Consider the following 20,029-nt stretch of genomic DNA (forward strand, 5'->3'; position numbering starts at 1 on the left):
CGTCAATAATAACATAATAACGTAATATAATAACAATAATAACAGCAATAACATAATAACAATAATAACAGTAAAAGCATAATAACAAAAATTATATAAGAACAATAATAACATAATAACAATAATAACGTCAATAATACTCTAAACGCAAAGAGCCTCGTCTGGGGTGGGAGGACGTCATAAAGAAAGATTTAAATGAAATGGGAACTTCATGGGCGGGCGTAAAAAGGGAAGCTTTGAATAGATTGGGATGGACGAGGAGTGTGCGTAGCTGTGTTGGTCTCAGGCGGCTAGGTGCTGCAGTGAGTTGTTAGTAGTAGTAGTAGTAGTATTTATAATTTTCACTGCTACCACGGTTCATGTTATAGACCTTTGACTTGATGAATGAATGTGTCTTCAATGGTGAGAACTATTTCGTGGCTCTGATAGGCTTCAGTGAAAATATAGGGGGTTTGTCCAACCCCTTTCGGAAACTATGATATTGATTTCCCAATAATTTCCTGCAATTGTCTTAATATTCACTTATTTGATATTTTGACAAATTAGTCCTGAGTGGCTCAAGCCAACTTGAAGTTGACTTCACCACGCATGCGTCTAAGTCGAGAAGCGACACTACTTAATAATCATTTTGCCTGAAAAATAAGTTTTATTGACTTAGTGATTCAAGGGATTCAAACAGAATAATAACTTATACGGTTCATTCAATTGACTCTCATACAGCCCATAATCAAGGGTGGATGATAATTTAGATTATCGAATTCTTCCGAGTCTAAATATCAACAACCTTGTTTGACCTTTGGCTGGACAACGTAAAATTTCGAAACCATGCGCAAAACAACGTGCAGTCTATAGTAGCTTTTGCTCAATCTCGTTTCTTTTGGCGCAGTATCCATGCAAAAGGAGCCAAATTATCATTTATACAAAATCTGTTCGCTGTGGCATCCTTTAGTAGAGGCTCATATTTTGATAAATGGTGTAAAATATTCAATATGTGTAAAAAATGTAGTAAACGTAAGTTATTCAGAAATTCCTCTTTACTCGAATGTAGTAGGAACATCTAAAATGACCTCACATTCCTACAAAAAGAAGGGTCAAGCAATTGCAATTGAAGCTAAGATATTGCATTGCAAAATCATAGGGGTCACCAAGGGGGAGGGTTAGACTCAGTAGACATTTCCCCTTCCTGAGGTATCAATTCGCGACAATTAAGGTAGGGGGCAAAATGTAATTTTCAAAATCTAGGGGGGTGTAACATATTCTATGTTTTAATTTGAACCCCTCCCCCATTTGACACCAAGATTAAGTCCTAGGTCGCTACTTTAAAAAACTACAACTGAAAATAGATTAACCGAAAAATCGCAAATAAATATTTCGGTTCTACCATGTACAACCCACTCGCAGACAAAAAGGAAATTATTTAGGTTTTGTTTGTAAACCCATCTAAGCTTGAAAGGACATTCTAAGGCCATCTATTTTTTTTTAATATGTATGGGTTTGATCTAAGAAATAAATGACCAAAGGCATGTTTTTCTTTGCTTGGAAAATTTTCGAAAATAAAATTTTGAATGACAATTCGAAACCTGGAAACCAGTGTAAATTTCTGTTACGTATATCTTTCAAGGGAGCTATTCTCATATGAATATAGTTTGAATACTCGCTCCATACTTCGCTATTTATGCTTTGAATATCACATGTAAATGTCTAAACCCTTTGAAACCATTTCATTTTTTATATATAAAATCTGATCATTTTTGTTGGCCCAAGTATCGAGAAGAGTGGAAATAAAATGTGACCATTCTAGTTGTCTAAAGTACCAAGAACAGTGGAAATAAAGTTTGGTCATTTTAGTTGGCTAAAGTACAAAGAACAGTGGAAATAAAGTTTGATCATTTTAGTTGGCTAAAGTGCCAGGAACAGTGGAAATAAAATTTGACCATTTTAGTTGGCTAAAGTACCAAGAATAGTGGAAATAAAATCTGATCACTTTAGTTGGCTAAAGTACTAAGAACAGTCGAAATAAAATTTTATCATTTTAGTTGGCTAAAGTACCGAGAACAGTGGAAATAAAATTTTATCATTTTAGTTGGCTTAAGTACCAAGAACAGTAGAAATAAAATTTGATCATTTTGGATGGCTAAAGTACCAAGAATAGTGGAAATAAAATCTGATAATCTTAGTTGGCTAAAGTACCAACCACAGTAGAAATAAGATTTGATCATTTTGGTTGGCTAAAGTACCAAGAACAGTGGAAATAAAGTATTATTATTTTAGTTGGCTAAAGTACCAAGAACAATGGAAATAAAATTTATCATTTTAGTTGGCTAAAGTACCAAGAACAGTGAAAATAAAATCTGATCATTGTAGTTGGCTAAAATACAAAGAACAGTGGAAAAAAAATTTGATCATTTTAGTTGGCTAAAGTACCAAGAACAGTAGAAATAAAATCTGATCATTTTAGTTGGCTAAAGTACCAAGCACAGCGAAAATAAAATCTAATCCTTTTAGCTGGCTAAATGGAAACTTACACAACCAGACATATTCAAAGAAATTAGGAAAAACAGGGAATTCAGTTTTGAAAGAAAAAGTCCTCCGTATGCAGCGAGGCAATCTTTGGTAGTAGCGGAAGCCAATTTGGAAAAAAAGAAGTGGGACCGGAATCAGTAAAAAATAAGCTGGAAACATAGGATACTTAACAGCTTAAGAAGGTGTAGCTTTATTGAAGAAGTGAGACATGCAGTCCCCTTATGAGTCTCTTTACGAGTTGTCTTTAAGAATCAGCAGATTGTTGATGTACGGTTTCTGACGGACGAAAAGTTCTATCAATTTGATTAATTATTTGTGCTTATATTTTTTTTTCATGGTTCAACGTGGCAACACTGACAAAAATGTGGCACTGCCCTAAAACTTCATAATTTTGAAATGACCAAAAGAAACATTAATGGTTTTCAGGCAAGAACGGACAGAAGATCTTTGTTTTAATGTCCTCGGTATTCTAAAAAAAATGAGTTAGTGAGTTTTAACTCTATCTCCTTATCTATTTCTAATGTCTTTAAGGTTTTTGATCAATCGTTCTTTATTCTAGTAATTGCTTTTAAAGGAGAAACAAATGAGTGGTAATTGTCTTGAAAAAAAGACTGTGTATAAAGATATTATTGATAGAAGGCAATAATGTCCATGGATTTGTCTGATTGCTAAACTGGCAAATCTCTGCGTGGAAGATCAAGGTCAAGTGATCTTTGAGATAAATGGCTCAGTCTGGATTAATCGGAAGTCCACAGAACGCAGAGTCACTCCCTTGTTAAGTTTTTTAGCTGGGACTATAAGAAATGGGCCTTTTGGTAATCATTAAAAAAAACCAGCTGTTTCAACTGAAAGTAAGGAGCAACATTAAAACTTAAGAAGAACAGAAAGTATCCCGTATATTAAGGGGGCTGCCCCCTTCTCAATCCTACACTCATTGCGCTAAGTTTTTTTATGCTCTAAAGGTGCTTCTTAGTCTAACTAAACGGGCCTTGGGCTATCAAGAGTGGTTTTTAGAGGATTAGGACAAAAAGTCAAACTTTAGCGTAAAGAGCGAGGGATCAAGGAGGGGCCAGCCCCCTCGTATATGTAGTAATTTCTCTTCGTTTTAAGTTTTAATGTTGCTCCTTTCTTTCAGTTGAAAAAACTGGGTTTCTTTTTTAAATTTAATTTCTGATTTTTTCAAATCATACCGGCAAATCCCCAAATCCTCCCACAAGAAATTCTTCCTGTAGGAAATTCCTATGCGAAAAATTCCTCTTGCATAAGATTCCTCCCAGAAAATTTCTTCCGAAGATTTCGTTCCTCTCCAAAAATTGCCCCCGGAAAATTCTCCCGGGCAATTCCTCCTGGAAAATTCTCTTTACTTTCACTTAAAAAAGAACTTGTTTTTTTAATTTAATTTGTATCATATTTCAAATCATGCCGGAAATCCCCCTTTGTTGAAAATTTACTCTAAGAAATTTTTCTCTCTCATGGAAAATTCATCCCCTAGAAAATTCCCCCACGAAAAACTTATCCCTTAGAAAATCCACTCACCTCTGTCAAATCCCTCGAGACAATTCCTTCCAAAATGGACTAGATTTTATTTATAAAAACAAAGTGAAATATAACAAAAGTGCAAATTGTGTAGGCCTTTCCTTGCCTTCAAGATTTAAAAACTGTTTTATTTTTCAATATTTCAATAAATAATTATTGGGTTAATATTTATAAAATATAATTCATGCTATTACTGCTAACAACTTGTTGCAGCACCAAGCCACCTGAGGCCAACGCAGTTGCGCACCCACCTCGTTTGCCCAATCTATTCAAAGCTTCAATCCTTGCCCCCTCCCAGGAAGTTCCAGTTTCCTTTAAATCTTTTCTGATGGTCTTGTTTTATTCCATTTTGGGGTCTTTATATTCATTTCCTCCATAGGACTTAAAAGTAGAAAAAAGTAAATAATCTAGGATTTTAGATGACTTGTTTTCTCTTTTTATCCTTTCCTTGCTGTCAAGGATGCCTATACCTGGTCAGAAAAATTTTCAACTTAATAAGTTATTCAAATCAACTGTTACTTTATTTTGACATTTTATTTGACATGTTGTTGAATAATATTTTCCCAAGTTTCAATTCCAATATATTTACAAGAAAACTGTATTTTGGTTAAGCTACAAAAATAAACAATTTTTCCCATGGGAGCGTTCAACTTCTTAGCATCAATGTGAAAAATATGTAGATTCCATCACATTTCATAGATTAAGTCCAGACAAAATGGGGAAATATGCAGAATGTATTGCAGCTTATGCCAAATAACCCTGTCTAAAATCTAAGATATGATTCATTTGGTCTGATTGTATTTGCGGTATTTATTTTCAAATCTTTTGCGTAGGAACTTGTAGATTGGCAAAAATTTGAAGGTTTAATTTGTGTCCATTCTGCTGACGAACACGGATTTTTATTATTTTATCTTAGAAAATTAAAGAACAGTCCAAAAATAAATCAAATATAAAACTAAAAGTCTCGTGATTCAGTGAATTTTACAGTATACATGCTCAACCGGTCCGCATTTCGGCTAAACATCGATAGATACTGTGAAGCACCATATACGCTGGAAATTATTTTTTGGAAAAAAAGAAAGAAGACAAAGAATACGCCATTAGACTTTACAGTCCCGACCGGTGGTGGTGATCTCCGTTTCATAGCCCTTCAGCCAGGAAGTGCAATGAAGAGTTGGGGGCCAGCCATTCGGTGCTTTTACACACCCTTCTTGCTTACCTTCTCCAGATTTCTCCAGGTACCCATTTAGAGCTTGGTTGACTCTAGCTGAGCTTACAGAGTCACACCACTAACCTCCCTTCCAAACCAAATAGCCAGCGAGGTCAGGACTCGAGCGCTCGTCCTCACGGACAAAGGATTATAAACGAAGTGCGCAAACTACTCAGCTAGGACAGCTCTATGGGGAGAGGGAAGAAGATTCCTCGCCAAAAAAAAGAGGAAAATCAATGTTCATCAATAGGAAATGTTATAGAATCGTCAAAATGGAGAGATTTAAAGGGTTCCTCAAGCTGTTAATATACTTAAATTCAGGTTTTGTCTGATATTCTAAACTGAAGTAGATCTAGTTTGCTTATTAATGCTATGCTATCAATCTGGTGAATAAGTATTTACTCATCAAATTTTGGTTTTTATTTTTTCGAATAAAAGGTTTAATTTTTTAGGTTAAAATGCATGTTTTTATTTTTACTGGTTTTTAAAATTTCAGGTGCCCCAGTAATCCTTAGTTCCCCTCTTTCAATATTAAATTCTCATTTTTAGACAAGGAGAATGCAATTCAACTTATAAACCCGAAAATATAAATAAACAGCCTGCAAAATGTAAAACCCAGAACCATCTCGTCTTCCAAAAAGCTCCTTTTGAGACACAGAATCTACGTTGGAAGCCTAAGACATATTTCCACCCTCAATCACCTTTTCTGCTTAATCTGAAATTGAAAAACTCAAACTTGAAACTGGCTACTACTCTCCTATTTTTTACATAATAAAAATGAAAGAAAAATAAATAGTAGTACAAACATCAATTGATTGACTTTAGGTAATAGCAATTTTGACTTTGTATCAGTAATTTATTTAGATAGTTGCCTTGACCCAGGGTGTCAAGATATGGGTCTTGACATAGGGGCAGATCCAGGATTTTTTTAGGGGGGGGCGGAATTGGTTGATCCGACAAAGAAAAATTTAGGGGGGGGGGCAAAATAGGTTGATCCGATAAACTTGCGTTAGGAGCAAGTTTAATTAACGCAAAATTGAGTTAATTAAGTAAACTACTCTACTTTAGGCTACGTTAGGGGGGGAGGGGGCGCGCCCACATCGCCTCCCCTGGATCTGCCACTGTCTTGACCCTCCCCCTTAAAAATATTATGAATACATTCGTATTTGCAGTAATACATAAAAAGTGCAAAGATTTTGGGTGGATGGTAAGGGGCTGATCAGGAACTATCATCTGTGCAAAACACATGTATATCCATAGAGATCCTTTAAATCTTCTTAGATTAAATGAATCAAATTCGAAATTTATTGATGCTGGAGCGTCAGGAACCCGATGAGATATGACCGCCCGGTTCTGCTCTTTTTCTAAAATATTTGCTCAACACAACTAATACGTCTATCCATTTCATTTTCTATCTATAAATCTATCTATTTACAATTAACATCCGTCTATCTTTGTCATTTGCTCCTAAACATAGAAATGATTGATTATGAAATTTTGCGAAAAAAAAGTGAAGAAGGAAAATTGAATGTTGTGCAGAATAGTACGCAGTTGGAAGGACTTAGAGGTCAAAACCCTTTAGATCTACAAAAAACGAGACGAATCCAAACTTAAGGCATTGAAAGATGTCCTGTGATGACAGATTACATCACTGAAAAAAAAAACTTAAAATAACTCTTTTTAGTACCAGACTAATTTTTTCTACTTTACTTTAAGATGAAAATTATTTGCGTGTGGCACAAGAAACTTTGGAGGAGTTGGATTGGTGCCTTGATCAATTGGAGGCAGTCCAAACTCATAGATCCGTTAGTGATATGGCTTCTAGTAAGGTATGTCCTTTAGATTTTTGCTATACTCACGTGTAATCGCATACGGATATTCAAATTTAAGGAATACTTGCAAATTTATAATAATAAATTGCAATAGAAGAAACATGCAAAATAAATTGCAAAATAAATTGCAAAAGAAGAAAATAAATGTGAAACGGTTTTATGATACCGGTTCGAGCTCTTTAATGAGTCAATTTTGAGCTAAATAATTAGCTTTCTTCCATGTTGAAAGTGATTAATAATGATAAAATATCTGCTATCTTTTTACGATATACTATGTCCCAAAAAGATAACAGAAAAAGGTATTTTACCAAATGTATAGGAGATGAATGAAACTTTTAGGAATGGATGCACAACCGAAACTAGGTCTGACCTAAGTGATGTCAAAAGAACATAATAATTGTTTTGACTTCAAATATGTAAAAGCCATCAATTTTGAATTTAACAATCATAAAGTTACATTTACATCAATAATCCTCGCATTCATCAATTTCGTCATCCACCTTGATAAAATTTTGTGACCTTGTGAGTTTTTCATTGTGATATTTGAGCTTGGTGGAGGTCAAAGCTCATAATTGTTCATTAAAGCCTTGTCAGGTCTGATGAGTACGGAGCTCACAAAACTCAAAGATGAGTTTGAAGACTTGTTATTGTTTCTTCACGGACGTCGTAATGATTTTGATTATGCTACATAACTCTGGTGATTTATTTTAATAAAAGTTAGATTATTTTGTCAAACACAATTCCAATATTCTGAAATTCTAAAATTTCCAAATAAAAGTAGGAACTATATCGCTATATCGTTAAGTTTGATGATGAGACTCGTCTAACAAAACACTGTGTGCTCGGTAGTTGCGTTAGTCATCTAGCAAAATCTTCAGTGTACTCAATTGAAAGGCTCGTCTAAAAGGTTTTGACTGAGAAGTGTTTTGCCTCGGATATCAATGTCTTTATTACCCAAAATAACAAAAATGGGTTCAAAAATGGAGTAAAAGAAAGCAAACGAAAAAGAAAGAATAGAAAAAGAAAGAATTAACACAGAAAACAAACTATTACGAATAACATAACATAGAAATAATACAAGCAACGTACGGATAATAACACACAAATAGTCTGCTGACGCATAGCGCAATGGAGGCTAATCGATCCAGCTATAATTGTAGTATAAAAGATGTTTTCTGGCTCAGTGCCAAGGGTGAATTGAAATACCGCTAAATGATTCCAAGTGTTTAATTTTTCTCTGTGTGACAGATAATTTTTATGGGCCAAGAATTTGTTTCTTCTGTTCTCCTTGGAATCCTAAGCCTTTCCTCAATTTCCTCGATTTCCGGTGAACATTCTTTTTTCATCATTTTTCAAAAGTAAAGTCTTATTGAAATTTATAACGATTTATGTTTATATAAGCTAAGAGTATAAAAGCAGTAAGTTATTGCAGACATCATTATTTTAGTGGAAGCTAATGTTATTCTTTAAACTATGGATTAGGATCGCTGCAGGATCGATTAAAGACAGTAGGGTTTATGGGAGCGGGCGCAATGCATTTTTTTCACCAAGGTACTCAAAATGAAAGGATTTGTCATAGAAGTTTCGGAAGGAGCTTTTTGATTAGAAAATGAAAATTCTAGTACCATTTTTAAGAGTCAAAACAAATTGGAGCACAACCAGCCCCCTTCCACAACCACCAATTCCCCAAACACAACCAATCAAAATATTGAGATATCCATTTTCTTCAACGTAGTTGAAACTTCCAGTAGTTATATTCTCTGGCGATGTCAACCTCCCTTCCCCCAAGCCTTCGGTACAAGGGTTGTAAGTTTTGCGATTCACCAATTGTTTACATGTGGTATTTTTTATTGAGAAAGGTGGGCGTGTTTAACCTTTAGTATCCAAAAAGGCAAAGGTCATTAAAAGTGAACCTTTCAGATAATGTTGAGGGGAGTGTTGAACTAAATCAAAGCACGTTATGTGCTTACAGGTTTTCAAAAGGTGTAACTCAAGAATGACTGAGTATATTAATTTGAAACTTTTAGAAATTAATGAGGGGAATAATCAATTGACCAAAAAGGCAATATTTGCATACTGCTACTACTACTACTACCAGTACTACTACTACCACCACTGCTACTGCTACTGCCATATTACCACTACAACCACTGCTTCTGTAGCGAGCCCTACCAAGGCTGAGGACATTGAAGTGGAAGTTCGGGTAAGTGTTGAGCCTAAATTTGAACTAAATCAAAACATAACTACCTGTATACAGCTTGTCAAAAGAGCGTATGAGTATTACCTTTGGAATGGCTTACCGCATCAGGCTGAAATTTCCAGGGCATCAGGAGAGGGATATTCAAATTACCAAGAGGTAACATATGCTCACTAATACTGCTATTAACGCTGCTGATACTACTGTTACTGCTACTACTAGTACAACACTATTGCTGCTGTTTGTGCTCCTACTACTACTACTGCTTTTATGATGCTAATACTATTAAGGGTAAGGGTATGAAGGTGAAAATTTGAGAGAATGTTAAGGGTAAATTTGAACTAAAACAAAACGTACAGATGTCAAAAGGACGTATCTCAGGAATGGATTACGGCATTAAGTTGGATCTTTCAGGGAATGCTGAAATGCTTTCAGGGAAAGATAAGATCAATTGACCAAAAGGCCATATGTGTACGGTACTACTAATACTACTACCGCTGTTACCTCTACTGCTCCAACTATTATTTCTATTGCAACTAATATTAACACTTTGAGTATTAAGATAAAACTTCAGGAAGTACTGAGGAGGAAGCTGAACTGAATTAAAACACACTATGAACATGCAGGTTATCAAAAGGGCATATTGGCATTATTATAGCAACGGCTAATCGTATTCTTTCAGGGCTTGATGAGGAAAATGTTCACTGACCAAAAGACAATATGCTTATACTACTGATTTGTGCATACTGCAAATAATGCTGCTCCTATTACGACAACTATTCAACTAATAAAGCTAAGCGTAAAAAGGCGAAGCATTCAAGAAATAATTAGGGGGATTTTGAACTAAATCAAAACGAACTATGTGTATGTAGATTCCGGTGTGCCTATGATACCAAGCTTCTAGTAGTCTATCCAGGTAATAAGTTTAAATCAAACTCTTAGAATGTATTTCAGTATTTTAAGTGGATTCAGAACTGACTGTCTTAAAAAATTGCCCAGGACAACCAAATATTTTTCCCCCTAAAAGTCAATAACCCCTAGAAATTGCTAATTTTATTCCCTTTCAGCTTCCATTGGTCGTAGTTCTTCTGAACAAAACAGAAAAAATCTTAAACATTTCTAAATATCCTAGACAATAAATACATTTTAAAGAACAGCAAAAATCTTTTCCGAACATTCCATTGCATTTTTTTTTTTTTTTTTTTTTTTTTTTTACCAGAACCGTTATTTGATCACGAATCATTTTTAAATCCGAATTATTGCAGATTCGAGTGCCTTCCAACGAACGCCTGTAGACATAATAGTGACCTGACTTGTAACTAATATAGTACCATTATAAATTTCAATGATAATTGTTTTGCCGTTTCTGTGGAATGATGCTGATATGATATGGAATAGTCTTAAGTCGATAGTCTTCACCATGTCTGTAGTTGTTGTACGAGCGTTGCATTTGTTACTGATGTTACTGCTACAGCCATTGCTACTACTGAAGCTTAGGGCATTAAGGTGGAGCTTTAGGCGGGTGTTGAACTAATCAAAACATACTATAAGCATGCAGATTGTCAAAAGGGTGTACTAGCAATATCTCAGGAACGACATAGATTATCAACTTGAAACTTTCAGCGTATGCTGAGGCGAATTTTGAACTAACCAAAAGCCACTATGTGCATTCTACTATTGCTATTACTACTACGATTACCGCAAGTAGTAAGGCTTGTGGTATTAAAGTGAATGTTTCAGGGAAAGCTTAGCGGGAGTTTCAACTAAAATAAAACAAAGTATATTCATGCAGGTTTCAAAGAGCATAGAAGCAATATCTTGGGAACGACTTAGAACATTCAACTGAAACTTTTCGGACATGTTGAGAGGAATGATTAACCAACCAACAGGTCCTGTATGCATGCTATTGAAACTACTGCTACTAATACTTCGGGAGTGATGATATTGATGATAGTCTAATGCTTGTGGAGAGTCGATAGTCTTTATCATGTCTGTATTTGTTGTCTCTTTGGAGTGACGCATATTTGATAATTTTAAGGCATAAGTCTCATCGGTTTCATAATTGCTTTTGACACTTGTTGAAGCAAATATGATAGTTGGATTCGATTCTCCTCGTTGTTTATATATCTTTTTGAAACTTAAAGTTTATTGGAAGCCACACCCATCTCTTCCTGTTGTGATTGCATGATTTGTGATCCAATGATCGCTCTTTTAACTTGTTACGATCTTTCCTTCATTATAATGCAGTCAAAAAAAAAAATCTTATTCCCTGACTATTTTCCCATTAATCCTTATCCCTAATCGAAAATTTCTCCCGTGCCCTTTACTGCTAGAGCCCCTCCCCAAGTCCAATGATATTAGATCAAAATTTTGAAAGAGCAATTTCGTTCAAAAATTTTGAACAGTCTATTAAGTATACCTTCAAGGTTAATATTGCCCCATTATTTTCATGAAGTATCTAAGTTAGCCATCTTTCACAGATTAGTTTTAGTAGAAAAGCTCATAAGTATTGTTTGCTAGATCTTTGAACGGATTCCACGAATTTCACGAGAATATAATCTGGAAACGGTACGGGTACCGGAGTAAATCAAAAGACGCTATGTGCACCCAACTTTTCAAATGAATTTGGTTCCTTTGTTTGACCCTATCCTTGATTCTCTTTTATTAGTTTCAACAGGATAGTGGTAAGGTATCATGCTTACCACTGTTAACAGCTAACTACTGTTAGCTGTTTCGTCATTAAAATACAGATAATTGTTCAGTTAAGTAGTCTATTAATATTTTTCTTTCAATAATTCCGAAACCCGGTAAAAAATTAATCACTATTTTAATAGGAATTTCGCAGGTTTTTAACTTTTGCTTGGTAACTTCAAGCTTAATGAATTTCATATATTTTGAATCAGCAAAAAAAAATCATTTGATGCACTAATTATCAATTTTTTTCAAGAGAGTCTGTTACTGTTAGCCCAGGCTGCTCCTTACACTTTTGTGTAAGGAGCGTCTTCTACAGGGTTACCACCCTGTAGTTGCAGGCTTATACAGGGTTACCACCTGGCGAGGGTGAAAAATCACTAGATTTTTGTGATTTGTTGGTTGATATGTTTTTTTTTCAATAATCTAGTGATTTATGTGCTGATTTAGTTATTTTTGTTTAGGCAATGTGAAAAATCACTAGAAATAATAATAATCACTAGGGGTGGCAACCTTGTGCTGCTACATATTTGACAGACCGGATCTTAGTCGATTACTAGTTTCAGAAAGAGCCACTACTAAATGCTTTAGACAATGTGGATAAAACGTCTTTATATTGTCCTGCGCACAAAGGTTAAATAGAAGCAACTAAATCAAGGTTGCCACCCCTAGTGATTTTTCACTATTTCCAGTGATTTTTTATGTTCCCTAAACAAGAAAATCACTAAATCAGAACATAACTTACTAGATTATTGTAGAAAATCGCTAAATCAAACAAAAATCGCTAAAATCTAGTGATTTTGTCCTCACCGGGTGGCAACACTGAACTAAATATGTTTTAGAAAATGTGAGCAAATTCAAATTTGAAGAGTAGGTTTCAAAACGCATCTTTACTGCACAAGACCTACCAATATTCCCATTTAAACACCTCTCGCTAGTATGTTATAATAGCTGCTACCATTGCAATTTTTTCCTTGTCTCTCATCCTTCAATGTGCTGAGATATAAAGGTTAAACAAAGGTTACAAAGGTTAAAAGCGTTCAAAGAATAAATAGAAGCAACTAAATCAGGTTTGCCACCTCTAGTGATTTATCACTATATCTAGTGATTTTTTATGTTCCTAAACAAAAGGAAATCATTCAATCAGAATATAAATCACTAGATTATTTTAGAAAATCACTAAATCAACCAAAAATCACTAAAATCTAGTGAATTTTTTCTCTCCGGGTAGCAACTCTGAACTAAATATGTTGTAGAAAACGAAGCAAAACCAAATTTGAAGAATAGGTTTCAAAACGCATCTTTACACTTTGCTAATGAACACTTACCAAAATTTTCACTTAAACACCTCCCCACTCTTGGGAAACTCCCTGACGACGCTAAAGACACCTTCTCTCAACTCTCTACCTTTTGTGTCGGCAAGATATAAATGCAATCTTTTATTTTAGTATATTATAACAGCCGCTACCGTTGCAATTTTCTCCCTGCTCCCCAATCCCTCAATGGGCTGGGATATAGCCCTAAGGTATTTTGAGGAGACACACACTTTCAGAAATCACGTACACCTGGTGGTACATGCCACTTGTGTTATGAGTTTGCCAAATATGACAGAAACTGTGCCGATTGTGGAGAAAATAGTCTCAAGTATGGCAGAAACTGTGCCGATTGTGGAGGAAACAGTCTCAAGTATGGCAGAAACTGTGCCGATTGTGGAGAAAACAGTCTCAAGTATGGCAGAAACTGTGCCGATTGTGGAGAAAACAGTCTCAAGTATGGCAGAAACTGTGCCAAGTGCGGCAGACCTGTGTGGCACACTAGGAATTCTGAGGTGTATGCGAGGTTTGTGGAAAGTGGGCATCGGGCGCCGAAACGTGGTGTCGTGGGATCTTTTACGTTGTCTAGGAAAGCATCCCAATCTTGAGGGAGCGCAGCAGTACTGAGACAAAATTGCGACGATATGCAAGATTTCGAAAAAAAATTGTGTTTTGATCAACTGCCAACTATCTTCACTTTTTATAAAAATATCCTCTTTTCATGTTTTGAACTTTCCATTGATGTAAATAAATTCCCAAATATGTTTTAGACTACACTAAGAAGTGGCTGTCATTAGCCATTATAACCCTTCTATCAATAGTAAGTGAACATTGTCTAAAAAGAATCAAAATACTTAACACCTTGTGACAGCGCAGTGGACAAAGCCGCTTTTCAAGGAGGCACACTTGTGCCTCTATAAAGAGGCGACCCACCACAATGTTAAGCGATTTCAGGTCCTAGAGGTCGCAGAGAGACGGCGGTAATTGCATTTTGTAGCCCAAGCTCAAACTAAGAAACTTGCAAAATTTCATCCTCCTCCGACTTTATCTTCATGGGGTAAACTGGGCCGGAAGTTTGGACCCTCCCACCACAGCCCCCTTTAACGTTGTCCGATTGGGCTGAAATTTAGAGGTTAAGCTTTCCTAGGGCCCGGGAGCTTATCCTCGAAATTTCAGCTCAATCCGATCACTCCTTCCCTGTTTTCAAAAAACCAAATATAGCCACTTAAAATTCATCTCTTTTTTTTTTCTTAGCCACGCCTACAGGCCACAGTTGGCAACGGATCCGGTTGAATGAGGACTCATTCGAAGCAGAATTCGACCTGTTAGGGCCTTTTGATATTTTCAGACCGAAAAAATTATCCCCCGAATTTACATTTACGAAAAACCTCGTTTTCCTATATTAGCCCATGTTAATTTTTCCCTCCACAACCCCCCTTTAACGTTGTCTGATCGGGCTGAAATTTAGAGGATAAGCTTTCCTGGGGCCTGGGAGCTTATCGTCGAAATTTCAGCTCAATCTGATCACTCCTTCCCTGTTTTCCAAAAACCACATATCAAGATTTTTGGGAATTTGCTTGCGTCGAAAATACCTTCTATTTGCTAAACAACAATTACTATTGTGTTTGTATAGTCCAGCGGCTGAGACTTCAGACTTTCAGGCGGAAAACTCGGGTTCGATTCACCATCAGAGCAACTTTTTTATATACTTTGAAAAGAAACTCAGTTTCTTTTTTAAATTATTTGAAAAAAATTACGTTTTCTAAAGAGTTAAAGAGGCTGAGTTACAAGGTCGACCCTTAAAACGTACAGGGATTAGGAGGCACAGTTGGGGGGCTGTTAAAGAGGCTGAGTCACAAGTTCGAACCTTAAAACGTACAGGGATTAGGAGGCACCCTGTACGACGTGATTTGAGTATTCAGGAAGTAAAAGCCTTAAGACAAGAATGTTCAAGAGCGGGGGTTTGGGGGCGGCAGCCCCCCAACTTTAACTCCTGACACGATCAGCTAACAGTTAGTCAAGCAATAATAAGTAATAAACTGTACAAAAACGTGCAGAAATTATTTGAAAAAAACTACGTTTTCTAAAGAGTTAAAGAGGCTGAGTTACAAGGTCGAACCTTAAAACGTACAGGGATTAGGAGGCACAGTTGGGGGGCTACCACCCCCAAACCCCCGCTTTCGCAGCCTTTAAATATAAAAAAAAATTTCTTTAAACTGAAAGTAAGGAGCGACATTAAAACTTAAAAAGAACAGAAATTATTCCGTATATGAAAGAGGCTGTGCCCTCCTCAACGCCTCGCTCTTTACGCTAAAGTTTTTATTGTTTAAAAAAAGAGTTGTGAGAAAGTCAAACTTTAGCGTAAAGAGCGAGGCGTTGAGGAGGGCACAGCCTCTTTCATATACGGAATAATTTCTGTTCTTTTTAAGTTTTAATGTCGCTCCTTATTTTCAGTTTAAAGAAATTTTTTTTTATATTTAAATGCTGCGAACTTGGGGGGTTTACGGGATGGTAGCCCCCAAACAGTGCCTCCTAATCACAGTACTTGTTCATGGTAGACCTTGTAACTCAGCCTCTTTAACTATTTAGAAAACGTAGTTTTTTTCAAATAATCTAGGTAAAGGACTCTGCGGTTCAATCCCTCATGTCGCAAGGAAGGTCAAGAATCGTAATCGTAATACATATTTTTTTTTTCTTCTCGTTGTTTGAATGTTTTTTTTTTTACATAAATAAACACTATTGCCTTTGTTTTTGCTGGCTTACTGCGGGGTATGTGGAAATTTATATATTTGTTAATCTGAGTTTTTTAGTCCCCAAACTGTCTATAAAGCTCAAACTGGCTTCCCTTTTAAAGTGAAAGAAAAGTACTTTCAAAAAGATTTAAAACAAATGGTGTCAACTAAGGGAAGGAGATACCCTCCTCTGGTATTTTGTGCCTCTCCCCCTCTCCCTTCTTTATTTAATAAATAATGATTTTTTGGTATTTGCATTGAAAATGCCTTTATTTGTCTTTTCAAAAATGAAGAAAAAAACAAAAAATTTCTTCCAAAATCTTCCAAGATATTCAAAATGCTTTATCTCTTCCCGCTCTATTAAATAAAAAAACAAGTTTTTTTAACTGAAAGTAAAGAGCAACATTAAAACTTAAAACGAACAGAAATTATTCCGTATATGAAAGGGGCTGTCCTCTCCTTAACCCCTCGCTCTTTACGCTAAAGTTTTTTATTGTTTTAAAAAATAGAGTTGTGAGAAAGAATCTAACTTTAGCGCAAAGAGAGAGGCGTTGAGGAGGGGACAGCCCCTTTCATATTCGGAATAATTTCTGTTCGTTTTAAGTTTTAATGTTGCTCCTTACTTTCAGTTAAAAAAACTTGTTTTTTTTTATTTTAATTTTTGAATTTATAGAGGTTTTGATTTTGGCTCACTGTAAAAGAATAATGAAACAAAATCATCATATTAATTTTACTTTTTTTTGGCTAAATGGCTTTCTCGAAAGTTGTTTAATTTTACTTACGAACGTTTTTATTAGTACTAAATATGCGTAGCTTACGAATTAACTTACGCAACGAATTTCTATATTCATATATTTTTATTAGGGGGTTTGTCAAATCAATACCTCACTCTTTACGCTAAAGTTCGAATTTTCTTCCAATTCTTTAAAAATGACCCCTTAATCACAAAGGCCGTTAATTAGAATAAATAGCTCTTATGAAAGTGCTAAAAGATCTTTTGCTTGAAGAGCGAGGTACTGACTAGGGGGCAAACCCAATCATATACTTAATAATTTTTGTTCGTTTTAAGTTTTGATGTTGCTCCTTACTTTCAGTTGAAAAACTTGATAATTTTTTTATTTAATTTCTGATCTTTTTTTAAATAATGCTGGGAAATCCGGCGCCCCCTTCATAGCGATGTTCTTTCTCCCATGAAAACTTCCTCCATGGAAAGATTCTCCATCATAACCCCTGATCCCCCACTACCAGAAAAAAATCCCCCCTGAATACGTCTGTGTACTTCCCAATAACCAATACTATATGTAAACATTGGGTAAAGTTCATAACTTTCAGCCCTTCCCCCAGGGACTTTGGGGAATTAGGTCATCCTAAAAGACATATTTATTATATTTTTCGAAGATGTTGAACAAAATGGCTATCTCAAAATTTTGATCGGGTGACATTGGTAAAAAAATGAGCGTGGGAGGGGGCCTAACTGCCCTCCATTTTTTTGGTAACTTAAAAAGGGCACTAGAACTTCTAATATCCACTCGGATGCCCTTCCACGATATTCTAGGACCACTGGGTCGATACGATCACTCCTGGGAAAAAAAACAACAAAATAACACACAAAAAACAAATAAACACGCATCTGTGATCTTTCTTCTGGCAAAAAATAAAAAATTCCACATTTTTGCAGATAGGAGCTTGAAACCTCTAAAGCAGGGTTTTCTGATACGCTGAATCTGATGGTGTGATTTGCATTTATATTCTATAGCTTTTAGGGGATCTTTCCTCCTTTTTTGGAAAATCAGCCAAATTTTCTCAGGCGCGTAACTTTTGATGGGTTCGACTAAACTTGATGAAACTTATATATTTGAAATCATAATTAAAATCTGATTCTTTTGATGTATCTATTGGTATCAAAATCCCATTTTTTAGAGTTTCGGTTACTATTGAGTCGGGTAGCTCCTTACCTACAGTTCGTTACCACGAACTGTTTGATTGGCGTGAATTAGTGGTACTGTTTTTTAAATATTGTTTTAGACGGATTTAATAAACTGATGTGCTGATTCTACAAACTATGTTGTATAACCTTCAAACGAATCTGGTTTTTTGACAATAATTGTTGAAAAAAATCTTCATACTGTATAAAAATACTCAAAAGATATCAATTAAAAAAAAAAAAGTTTATTCATGAAAGTAACGAGTGCAACTGAAACTGAAAGTGCACAAAATTACTGCTTTGCAGTTGAAATAATATATTTATGAAAAACTGTTAAATGAAAAACATATTTATGAAAAACTGGCTCATGATATTTCCTCATATTTGTAAAATTTTGGAAAATTAGCTTTATATGGAAAAGACTAAACCGACGCTCAGAACAGATTAGAAGCAGAAAAACCAGTAGAGAGGGGGGTGCTACTCGTGACAGCACCACGTGGTTTATGGTTTTCTCAGTGAGAATGAAAAAACAGGAATTTTCTCACTTGGAAAAACATGAATTTTCTCTTATTTATGGTTGTTTTCATGGATGGATATGTGTGTTGTTCGATTTATTTGATGTTTTTCTCGGATGTCAACATAAAATTATGGATGTTTTATGGTTTTTGTCAGTGAGAATTTGAAAAACATGAATTTTCTCACATTTATGTCTGTTTTCATGGTTTTTGTCAGTGAGAATTAGAAAAACAGGAACTTTGTCACATTTAAGGATGACAACAGCAATTCATGTCTGTTTTATGGTTTTCTCAGTGAGAATGGAAATGCTTGACGCGAATGTTACGAGATTGTTTGGCTAGCCTGTCCTGAGAACTTGATTTACATAATCGCTAGAGGGAAATTATTGATTCACGAAGTTGACATTAAGAAACATAGATGGATTCATTTTTGTTTGTCTAGCCTGGTCTGAGAACTTGATTTACATAATCGCTAGGGGAAATTATTGATTCACGAAGGGGAAATTAAGAAACAAACATGGCTTCATTGTTGTTTGGCTAGCCTGGTCTGAGAACTTTCTCACATTTTTGTATGTTTTTATGGTTTTTGTCAGTGAGAATTTGAAAAAACAGGAACTTTCTCACATTTTTGTATGTTTTTATGGTTTTTGTCAGTGAGAATTTGAAAAACAGGAACTTTGTCACATTTAAGGATGACAACAGCAATTCATGTCTGTTTTATGGTTTTCTCAGTGAGAATGAAAAAACAGGAACTTTCTCACTTGGAAAACCATAAACCACGTGGTCCTGTCACGACTAGCACCTGTGAACTTGATTTACATAATCGCTAGGGGAAATTATTGATTCACGAAGAGGGAATTATGAAACATTAAGGCTTCTTTAATCTTTAGGCCTGTCACGAGTAGCACCTGTGAAATTGATTTACATAATCGCTAGGGGAAATTATTGATTCACGAAGGGGAGAATTAAGAAACATTAAGGCTTCTTTAATCTTTAGGTCTGAGGGGTAAACGTTCTTTAGGTCAGAGAGAAAAATTAATATACTATTTTCAAATAGGGCTTCATTGATCTTTAGTGTCAGGAATTATAATTGACATCACTTGTTATCTTGGAATTATGCGGGAGTCTAAAGAGATAGAAATTCTATTTTTAAATACGGCTTCACGGAGCTTTAAGTCGGAGAGGTAAATTGATATTCTAACGAAACCCTAATAGTTTAGCTAGGAAAATTTATGAGATGAAGAGATTAACGTAGGAAAGGGTTTCCTAGAAATTTGAAATGCGTTAGCGCATAGATGCCATACAAAAGGAACACGCTGAAATTACGTTTAGGGATTATTTGGGCGAAACGGTTTTATCCATTTTATGGGATTATTTCGGCGAAACCGTTAGAGACATTTTGAAAGAAGATTTTAGAAAGGGTTTTAGAAGAGGTTTTGAGTGTGGTCGTTATAATACACAAGTTCCATTTGAACAGTGTTGTGAGGTCCTCTACCCCAACCCCAAAGGATTCCGATCCCCCACCACAACCCCGAAGGAAGCCCCCGGTACTCAAA

General features: G+C 35.5%; 1 protein-coding gene across 6 annotated transcripts in view; it reads left to right on the forward strand.

Moving 5' to 3' along the window:
• The window catches only part of dnc (phosphodiesterase dunce), a 562,555-nt gene that overhangs the window by 452,676 nt on the left and 89,850 nt on the right, over positions 1 to 20,029 (forward strand). For all 6 annotated transcript variants that reach the window (XM_089096264.1, XM_089096265.1, XM_089096266.1 and 3 more), the window contains one exon: positions 6,986 to 7,098. In XM_089096264.1, coding sequence (XP_088952390.1) covers positions 6,986 to 7,098 — 113 coding nt within the window. The remainder of the gene's footprint in view (positions 1 to 6,985; positions 7,099 to 20,029) is intronic.

This window comes from Artemia sp. Qi Xiang Cuo, chromosome 11 (assembly GCF_049724085.1).
Source record: "Artemia sp. Qi Xiang Cuo chromosome 11, ASM4972408v1, whole genome shotgun sequence".
Classification (NCBI taxonomy): domain Eukaryota; kingdom Metazoa; phylum Arthropoda; class Branchiopoda; order Anostraca; family Artemiidae; genus Artemia; species Artemia sp. Qi Xiang Cuo.